This window comes from Beta vulgaris, chromosome 7 (assembly GCF_026745355.1).
Source record: "Beta vulgaris subsp. vulgaris cultivar EL10 chromosome 7, EL10.2, whole genome shotgun sequence".
In the NCBI taxonomy this organism is placed as follows: domain Eukaryota; kingdom Viridiplantae; phylum Streptophyta; class Magnoliopsida; order Caryophyllales; family Amaranthaceae; genus Beta; species Beta vulgaris.
Window position 1 is genome coordinate 54,552,601 of NC_079208.1, and position 10,322 is coordinate 54,562,922.

General features: G+C 37.0%; 1 protein-coding gene across 2 annotated transcripts; it reads left to right on the forward strand.

The window, feature by feature from the left end:
- Nucleotides 1-6,646: 6,646 nt before the first annotated feature.
- Nucleotides 6,647-9,555, forward strand: LOC104899830 (uncharacterized protein At5g41620). 2 transcript variants are annotated; one of them, XM_010687109.4, is made up of 3 exons: nucleotides 6,647-7,487; nucleotides 7,576-7,698; nucleotides 8,102-9,555. In XM_010687109.4, the coding sequence occupies exons 1-3, from the start codon at nucleotides 7,074-7,076 to the stop codon at nucleotides 9,455-9,457; spliced, it is 1,893 nt and encodes a 630-aa protein (XP_010685411.2). In that variant the 5' UTR covers nucleotides 6,647-7,073; the 3' UTR covers nucleotides 9,458-9,555. The 2 variants fall into 2 exon arrangements, with proteins under 2 accessions (XP_010685411.2, XP_010685412.2); XM_010687110.4 differs by having other exon boundaries at nucleotides 6,648-7,487; nucleotides 7,579-7,698.
- Nucleotides 9,556-10,322: the final 767 nt, after the last annotated feature.

The following is a 10,322-nucleotide window of genomic DNA, read 5'->3' on the forward strand; positions in this document are numbered from 1 at the left end:
AATTTGTTAGACATTTCACTTAATTTTTTTAAAGGAACCCACAAAGGAAATATTATATTACTAAATCACAGCGAGCAAAATAAACAACATCCAACGGAAAGTCTTGATCCCACACTCGTTCGCCCACCTCAGAAGGGGATAGATGAGCTAACAAGTGAGCAACCTTATTATCACTACGCCTAACAAAAGACCAAGAAACAACATCAAAGGAATCAACTAACAATAAAATGTCCTCTAAAATAAGATGAAAAGTACTCGCTCCATTATCTCGATTCTTCAAAGCTTTGCATTGATGACACTCAGATTTTATCTCTCCATAACAATTCTTCTAGCACCCATCGCCTTGGCGATTACTAAAGCCCAACACATAGCCATAGTCTCCGCTAGAAGCCACTCTCTGGCTTCCATGGCAAACTCCGCAGCACACCAAACCACCCTTCCCTCTGAATCCCGACAAACAACTCCCATACCTGACCCCTAAGTCTCCTTAACACTCGCATTTACATTACACTTTACCCATCCCGCTTGCGGGCACTCCGACACCCCCGCAATTACATCAGCCACTCCACCCTTCGGCTTTAGCACCATCGAGTCTCCTTCCCCCCTTGCCTCGGTACATATCTTTGTTGCATAACCACACACATCACTAGGCACCTCACTCTCCACCGCCATAACCAACTTATTTCGCACACCCCAAATATTCCATAAGTGAGTGAGCAAAAACTCCCAACCCTCCACATCAAGCCTCTCATAGGCACCTTCCAACCAATCCAGGATCGAACAAGAAGGAGTGTCCGAGAGATAGGCACATGACATAAACTTACCTGCCATATTGCCTTAGCCAACGCACATTCTTTCATTGCGTGGAAGGTGGATTTAGCAGCACACCCACACACACCACACAACGAATCAAACTCAGGTATGTGGTGAACAAGTCTGGCTCTTGTTCGGAGGGCTCTGTAACAACGCGCCAAACAAACAACTTGATGTGAGGCAAAAGATTAGTGTTCCAAATCTTCTTCCACGCCTTATGCTTATTAGAACCCGAGGCATTAGTAACATGATAATCATCTCCAAATATTACTCTATAGGCAGATCGCATAGAGTACTTCCCATCCTTCTCAAGGGCCCAAAAAATAGCATCACTTGGCAAACATCAACTCAAAGGAATGCTTAGTATTCTAGACTGCTCAAACGGAAGAAACAATTCCCTCACAAGCTCTTGATTCCAAATAGGAGTGATGGGGTTTATAAGAACACCAACATCAACCTCTTTATTAACATCATCAACTTGAGAGATAACACGCCTACTTTGAGTGCCCGGAATCCATGGGTCTTTCCATAACTTAATACTTTCACCATTACCAATTCGTCAGCACATCCCCCCTTTCAATACCCACTTTGCTTCCCATATTCCTCTCCAAGTATAGCTAGGGAGATGACCAAGTTGTGCTTCCATAAAAGAAGAGTTGGGGAAGTACTTAGCCTTTAGGATGTCATGGAGTAAAGATGGACCCCTAGTCCAAATTCTCCAAGCTTGTTTACTAAGAAGTGCCCAATTGAATAGCTTGAAATCACGGAAGCCTAGACCACCTTCCCTCTTAGGGAGACAAAAAAATTTTCAAGCCACCCAATGTATCTTCCTTTCTCCACTTTTTTGCCCCCACCAAAACTGAGCAATAACAAGAGATTGCAATTCATCACACAAAAGAAGATGTTAATTTAAACACATTCATCACATATGTAGGGATAGATTAGACTATAGCCTTTATCAAGATCTCCCTACCCGCCTTAGATAATAACATCCCTTTCCATCCTTGCAATTTCTTCCAGAATTTTTCTTTCACCCCTTTCGAAATCACCTTCTTCGATCTTCCAATTACAATAGGCAACCCCAAATATTTCTCATGGCTATTAACAAATCTAACTCCAAGACCATCTGCCAAAATACTCCTTACTTTCACCACTACACCCGAGCTAAATGAGACATTTGTTTTCTCCAAATTCACTTTCTACCCCGAAGCTAGCTCTTACGTCACAAGAATATATCTAACCACATCCACTTCCTGCTCCGAAGCTCCTGAAAAAATGATACAATCATCCGCAAAAATAAGTAAATGAGACACGATAGGGGCCCCACTTGCAATTCTCACCCCTCTCATCCCCCTAGACTCCTCAGCCATCCTTATCAAGTTCGAAAACACCTCCGCCCACAAATTGAATAAATATGGAGACAACGGATCCCCCTGACGAATCCCACGTCGGGGAGAAAAACTCAGATGTGGGTGACAATTTATCAATACCGAAAAAGAGACAGACTGCACACACTCCATAACACGATTACACAAGCTCCATCGGGTCCAAATTTCAGTAGTGTAACATTTAAAAAATCCCATTCAATCATGTCATAAGCTTTAGACATGTCTAGCTTCGTAGCCATATACACCCCGTCAACTTGCTTCAAGTTTATATATAATGAAATAATTCAAATGCTACCAATACATTATCAGTTATTAACCTCCTCGAAACAAAGCCACTCTGGTTAGCATAATTAATATCAGGCAAGATTTTTTTCATTTTGTTAGCCAAAACTTTTGACACCAACTTATACACCACATTACATAGTGCAATTGGATGAAATTCACTCATATGATCATGCGCACTTTTTTCGGGATGAGAGCTATAAAAGTTTTACTTAAATATGTAGGCATACTCTCTCCATTCAGGATCTTAATCACAGAATTAGTCACAGCAAGCCCCACAACATTCCAGTAAGATTGAAAAAACAGAGGACACATACCGTCAGGGCCCGGGGCCTTTATAGGATGTATTTGACTCAAAGCAAAGGGAAACCTCCTCCGCCGTATACTCTGATCGAAGTATAGCATTCATATCATCGGTAAATCAGGAATCAAAATCGGTCAGAGCCTGCTAAATAAGAGTTGGATGTGAAGATGAAATTTTTTTCTGAAAATAATTCACAACGACATGCCCAATCTCCTCCTTCTCCGTATACTCATTGCCATCATCGTGTTTGATGCACTTATAATACTGTTCTTTCGTTTTCTATTGGAAGCTCTCTGGTGGAAAAACTTCGTAAATCTGTCACCATCATGCAGCCACGTGACTCGCGATCTTTGCCACCAATGAGCTTCCTCCACATGCACCAGATGTTGAATGTCACAGACTAGATTCTTACGTGTTCAACCTGTTGTACTGTCAGCCACTCAAATTCAATTTCTCAAGGGCCTTTCTTTTCTTCTTCGGCTCCTTAAAAAAATTCCCCATATTTTCTACTACTCCACTCCTTCGATTCTCCTGCACAAAAATCCAGTTTTGATAAAATCGAGCCCCCCAAACTGCCATGCTGTAGTCACGAGCTCCTCACACTCCATATTGCTAGCTCAACAATACTGCTCAAACTGAAAAGGCTTCGCGTCTAACCCCACATACCCCTCATGTTTTGTGAAAAAGAGTTTAATAGGCGCATGGTCCGACCATTCACGCACCAAGTACTCCAAATGAGCCTCCGGAAAGCAATTTAACCAATCAACATATCCAAAAGCTCTATCAAGCCTACTTTGAACATTATCCTCCCCAAGCCTACCATTATCATAAGAGAATTCGTACCCTGTCCAAGGGATATCCCAAAATCCACAAACATCCATAATCTCCCTAAAATTTCGCATTTGCCACTCTGCTCGCACACCTCTCCCCTTCATCTCCGTCTCAACTAAGATTTCATTAAGTCACCCATGCACAACCACGACAAGTTTGCTTGGGAAGCTAACTCACCTAATAGTTTCCATGATAGATGACAATTTTGAATTTTCGGCCACCCATAAAAACCCGTAAATCTCCAAGGAACATCACCCATGCCATCCAAAATCTCCACGTCGATGTGATGTACATACATAGACCTCAATTGCACCCCAATCTCTTTTTTCCACAGCAAAACCAAACCCCCGATATCCCCCACAGAATCCACACACAATAGCATTGTAGTCACCAAGCTTAACTTTTATTTTCGCAAATTCACTCGCACAACTTTATTTCAGACAGAAAAATTAAATATGGGGCCTCTTTACGTAATAAATTCCAAAGTTCGGCATCTGCAGAGGGGTTCCCCAATCCTCTACAGTTGATACTTAAGCAATTCATGAGGCATGGCGAGATTGGTTCACTTAATTAATACACCAATGAATTTGAGTTGGTAATTTTAAACACGTTTGATTTTCTTAGTAAGATTATAAAGATAATCAAACTACCACATTCAAATTTAAGCTACTTACATAGTATAATCTATCTAATTAAAACAAAAAATCTATTATATTCATTTTCTTTTTACTATTTGTAACGCTTTGACTTTTACCCAACATAATCAAATACGATAAAATTTAGAAAGACGGAGAAAAATCAGTTTTTGAGTATAATTTGAATTGTTGAGTGAAATAACTCTGAGCTCCTTTTACAACCTAAGGATATACAGAAATCCAAAATTAGGAGGAAGGAGCATTTTGAAAGAAAAGTACAAAATAAGAGGTGTGAGCAAGAGCAAGTAGGCATTTAGAGTTTAGAAATAATTGAGAGGATTGGTGGGAACAAAGGGATGATGCAGATGGGCCAGTAAACAGGGCTAAATAGGGTACAAACTACAAACGATACAAATACAAAAGCAATAAAAAGAAAAATGTGGGGTCCATAATTATAAACAAGGCAATTGGCTACCACTGTCATGTGAATCCAAATAATTTTGAAATCCAAAATACCAGCTATGAAATCTGAAAAATGCACAAACAAGGTGATCAACAGATTTAAATTTTCATTTTTCAGCAGAGCTTGTGGGACCCAATTGCTCGTGGCCTGTAAATATTTTCTGCCCTACATTAACCTAACCTTGGCTTGTTGTAACTTGTACACCTAAATGGCTAAATTGTAAGGGGTAGATGTAGATCGTGGAGTAATACTGTAGTAGTACTCTTCTACTTCTTTCTCTTAATAAACTTTTTACTATTTTTTGTTCTATAATAAGATATTTCAATTACAACCATAAATTCTCATCATTTACATATCTGGAGTATGAGTTTTTTTAAAAAATAAAATTTAAAATATAAATGACGAAGAATGTGTATTGAATTTATACAAAAAAAATGAAAAGTTTATTAAGGTACTCATACTCCAAACTATCATTTCTTTCTAGGATATGTTCTTCCCAACTTATTTTCAGTTCAATTCAGTTCAGTTACAATCAGTTCAATTCAATTCAGTTCAATTTACTTCAACTCAAACTATCATTTCAATTAGTTATGATTTAATTCATTTCAGTTCAGTTCAGTTGCAATCAGTTTAGTCCAGTTGTAGTCAGCTCAGTTCAATTCAATTCAGTTGTTTTATATCGAATTGAACAAGCCCTTAACCAACGATAAAGAAAAAGGAGAGAGAAGAATAGGAGATGAAATGAATTATTCCAATTCCCTACTTTTCTCTTCCCTTCTACCATGTATGATGTATCTATGAAAAAGGAAAATAGTAACCTTCCTTAAATTCTTTTATTTGCCTTTAAATCTCCTATCCAAACATATATATAAGTCTATCTTTTACCTCAAAGTTTTGTTTCAATGGCTAATTAGAGCCTAAATTTTAACTCAAAAAATCATAAGTAGATTTTTATTATATAAGCCAAGGGAGGAGGTACAATCTCCCCCTTTGAAATGACCAGAATACGCTTAATAATTAAAACAATGTTATATTTTTTCATAAAAAATTTAAAAAAAGTAAATGCAATGGAATATGCAATCAACATTAATAATTTGACAAAATAGATTGACATAATCAATTCAAGAAATTAATTAGACTCCTCAATAAAAAAAGTTAGTGATATATCCTAACAACACAGTGCTTCGTATTTACAATCGTTAAAGAATTATACTAAAACCACTGACAATGAATTATTAAATCATCGGCCAAAGTTTTCAGCGACGGTGTTGAATAGTTAAAAAGCAGTCACCTTTAATTTTAAAAAATAGTAACATCTACAAAAGAACCTCAATAATTTTAGATTAAAAAAAATGTTCTTTCGTACATATATAGCTACATAGCACGCATCGCATGCATTTACGACTAGTTTCAAATAATTAAATATGGTAAGGAAAATAGGCTTTTTCAACATGTTAAGGAAAAATTAGCTTTTTCAACATGGTAGAAACAAAAAAAAAACGATAGAAATATGAATACTGACAAAAGCTAACAAGCGCTCCCGGAGCATTAGATAAGATAATTAAAAATGAAAAAATAAATCTAAATATTAATTACACCGATTAATGCGTGATTTTAACATACATCTCAAGATTTATACCATTTTAAAGAAATATTTTGTGCTTATATAACACCTTAGGACGTAAACATCCTAAAACGCTCGTTAGCAAGATCCTTTATAAATTAGAAGTAAAAACAAAGCAAAAACAAAAGCACACAGATATGATGATCTTAATCACATTCTCTCACTCTGTTTTTCTTCCTTCTTTTACTATGATGGGAACAGGGAACCAGGTCAAGATGGAGATTTACGACATCAAAACCTAAAGACACATGCACGTCTACGATTAATAGCCTCCTGACTCCTAGCTCACGTGTATGCCACGTTCTCCAACTCTACTTTATACTACTCTATAACAGTTAGTCTTAAGAGTTGTTAACAAGAAAACACAGTGTTTGTTTTCAACTTTTTATTTCTCTCACAAACTTTCCTTTCCCTCTCAAAGCATCCAAAACAAAGCAAAAAAAAAAACTTACAAAAAAAGATCTCTTCTTCTAGTTTCATTTGCTTTAATCAAACAAGTTCCATTCTTTCAAAAGGCTTCTAATGTAGTACTAGTAGGGTCAAAATTAGATACTCTCATTATTATTGTTAGCAAATCAAGGTTTCATCTTTTACACTTTTTATGCTGTTGCTGTATTATATAATAATATACTACTTTATATACTCATATAATAGAGAAATTATAAGGTGATATGATCATTCTTACTATAACCAAGTTAGGAAGAAAGAGTTGTTATTATTGACAAGAATTATAATGCCAAGGTATAATAACAGCAACATCAACATCAACAACATCAACCAGAATCAAGGTACAAAAATCAGGAAAAGAGTTTCATCATCTTCTTCATCTTCTTCAGCTGTAAAGAATTATAAGTTCAAAAGGGCAATTCTGGTAGGAAAGAGTGCAGGAACAGCAACAACTCCAGTACCCACTTGGAACTGGAAGGTGTTAATGGCAGCTTCAGAATCACCATTGCAGATTTTTGAGAATGGAGTTAACTACAATAATAATAATAATAATAATAATAATAATATTAATAATAATAATTTTAATAAGGGAAAAGAGGCCATGTCAGCAAGAAAATTGGCTGCAACTTTGTGGGAGATTAATGGGTCACATTCACCTGCTGGATATAATGCTGATCCTCATACCCCTCTTTGTCATCAGGTTGGTTTTTTTTTTTTTTTAATGTCATGCTCTTAGTTTTAGTCTTGCTTAGTTAATAAGTAACCATTTTTGTTTTTCTACATGTTAGCAGATTGATGGATCTAAAATGGGAGGTCACAGGAGAAGAGCTTCAGCAACTTCACAGAAATTTCAGATTACAGAGTATATAGCAGGAGGGATTCAAACTGATGGAAAAGCCAGTTCAATTGAGGTAAGAATTTTTTTTTTTGATGGGAAGAAGAATATCATTAATAATAAGTCATACGTCACATACAATGATAATTAAGATCCGAAAATATTAATACATTAGTAAGCAAGTGAATGTTATTTTCATAGTGTTGGATGGTTTTGATGAAGAAATTAAAGCTTTGTCTCACTTTGATTATGACCTGTGATCTTTAGAAAAGATAGCAAAAATGTTGAATTTATTGTTTAGGATTTAGGACCACCAATGATATGGACATTTACATCTGAAAATTGAATTAGTATACTCCTATGACAGACAGATTAGTAAGTTTTGGTGGATAGTGTGGAAAATGGAAATGGGACAATGAAAAAGAAGCATGTATATGTATATATGTTTCATGTTTGTTGATCTGATCTCAGCTATGCAGGTAGCTAGTCACATGGGAGAAAAGAATTTAAACGTGAAAACTCGATTGAAGGATGTTAATAACAGCCTAATTGCCTCAAAAGAGCTTGTTAAAGTCTTGTTTCGGATTGTATCCCAAGAAGAGCAACATTCATCAAGGATGACTTTAGTCTCGGCTCTAAAAGTTGAGCTTGATCGAGCAAGGGTTCAAGTAGAAAAGTTAGTTCAAGAGCAAAGGATGAATTGCAATCAAATGGATGGGCTTCTGAAGCAGTTTGCAGAGGAAAAGGCGAATTGGAAGAGCAAAGAACGAGAAAGAATCAGAGAGGCAGTTTCATCCTTAGCAAGGGAGCTTGAGATAGAGAGAAAGCTGAGGAGACAAGCTGAGAGAATGAACAAGAAGCTAGGGAAGGAGTTAGCTGATACAAGAGCTCATTTTTCTAAGGCGATGAAGGAGCTTGACGGGGAGAGAAGGGCTAGGGAAATATTGGAGCAAACTTGTGATGAGTTAGCTAGAGGAATAGGAGAAGAAAGAGTGGAGGCGGAGGAATTGAAAAGAGAATCAGCAAAAGAAAGAGAAGAGGTTGAGAAAGAAAGACAAATGCTTCAATTGGCGGATGTGTTGAGGGAGGAGAGAGTTCAGATGAAGCTTGCAGAAGCTAGGTATGAATACGAAGAAAAAAACGCAGTTTTGGAGAGGTTAAAGAGTGAGATTGAAACCTGCTTCAAGAGTGGAACTACTAGTAAAGAAGATGGCTCTACTATTCCTCTTTTAAATGGGAGAACAGAGTTGAAGGATTTCCTAAGGAAACTGCCAAAAAACGGAGAAGGTGAAGTGGATGACGGAGGCCCAGGAGAAGCGGACTCAGGAGATAGCGAGCTTCACTCAATCGAACTAAACATGGAGAATAACAAGAGCTATAAATGGAGTTTTGCTGGTGAAGGTAACAATCAGTTAAGTGACTCTAGAAGGGGTTCAATGGATGAAGTGTTCAAAGGAAGGAGATCACTTTCTGAAAAGATTCAGTGGGAGAGCATTTGCTTGCAGAGAAATACTTCAGACGGGGGAATAGAATGGGACTTCACTGCTACTGCTAACAACAAGCAGCCCCAAAACATAAATGGCTCCCTATCCCATAAAGAAAGATCACCCCAAGTTTGTGAAGATGGTGGAAGAAATGAAGATGATGATGAGTGGTTCAAAAGGTACAGCTTACTTAAATCTCAGAGATTACCATCCTCATCCTGTCAAGGCTCTGCAAGTCCAGCAATCTCTACAGGAAACTCATCCTCATCGCGTTTAAGGGAGGCCTGCAGCGCAATTCTGCAGGATTTAGCAACTAGGAGAGACCAGCTTCAACTTGGAAGAGCATTGTAGGAGAAACAAGAACTAAATGTTGGAAATCAGTATACTATATCACAGATATTATTTATAAACTATACCAGTATTTAGTCCTAATATTGTTTTCTTCTTTATCGTTTCTCTGCTCTAGTTCAATGCTGCTTGCGATTCAAACATACTATAATTTTCGTTTTTCTTTTTGTATAATTAGCTTATATTCCTTGCGAAAGAGAGAGAGAATTTCCGCTCTTGTATTTAACATGAAATTTTGCAGTATAAACATAATGTGAGTAGAATTATTGTGCAATTAGCTACATCTAATCACAATTCACAAATAAGAGTAGTCCTATTTCCTATGTCGGGTTGGTATGTGATGAAACAAAATTTTGATGCTTATAGATGTGCCAAACTGCAATGAATTTCCTAGCCATTGCCAGCTTGAATCTGCTGTTTTGATTAAAAAAATTGATCAAAAGATTGATTAAATTTGGAATAGTTCTGGTTGGAAAGAAACTTATACAGGATCAAAGTTTTGGATTGTCTCTTCTCAAACCAAAACATTTAGATGCCTAGTTATGCTGAAAATTCCCGTCGTAGTTGTATTGTATTTTTGTTTTACGATATTAACAAGTAACAAGGTGAAACTGTACAAGGGAAAAAAAAGGTGGCGATACATTTGAAGTGCGGGGGAAATTGATCATCTCTCTAACAAGGAATGAGACTCAAGACCTCTTGGATCAAAATTGATGCCAACACTATAAGACGGACACTTGTTGCGTCAATACCTCTACGGCTCGTTTGGTAGTAGTTAATAAATTGTGGTAATGGGAATGAATTTTAAGTGTAATTTTATTAGGGAAGCACCCTTGAAATCTCCATAGAGAGGCATTTTTTCTCCATA

What these genes read in the sequence shown, in the direction of transcription:
- LOC104899830 (XM_010687109.4), top strand. Translation starts at nt 7,074, where the DNA reads ATGCCAAGGTATAATAACAGCAACATCAACATCAACAACATCAACCAG. An exon ending in ATACCCCTCTTTGTCATCAG is followed by an intron (nt 7,488 to 7,575) that starts GTTGGTTTTTTT and finishes TCTACATGTTAG; the next exon opens with CAGATTGATGGATCTAAAAT. An exon ending in GAAAAGCCAGTTCAATTGAG is followed by an intron (nt 7,699 to 8,101) that starts GTAAGAATTTTT and finishes TCAGCTATGCAG; the next exon opens with GTAGCTAGTCACATGGGAGA.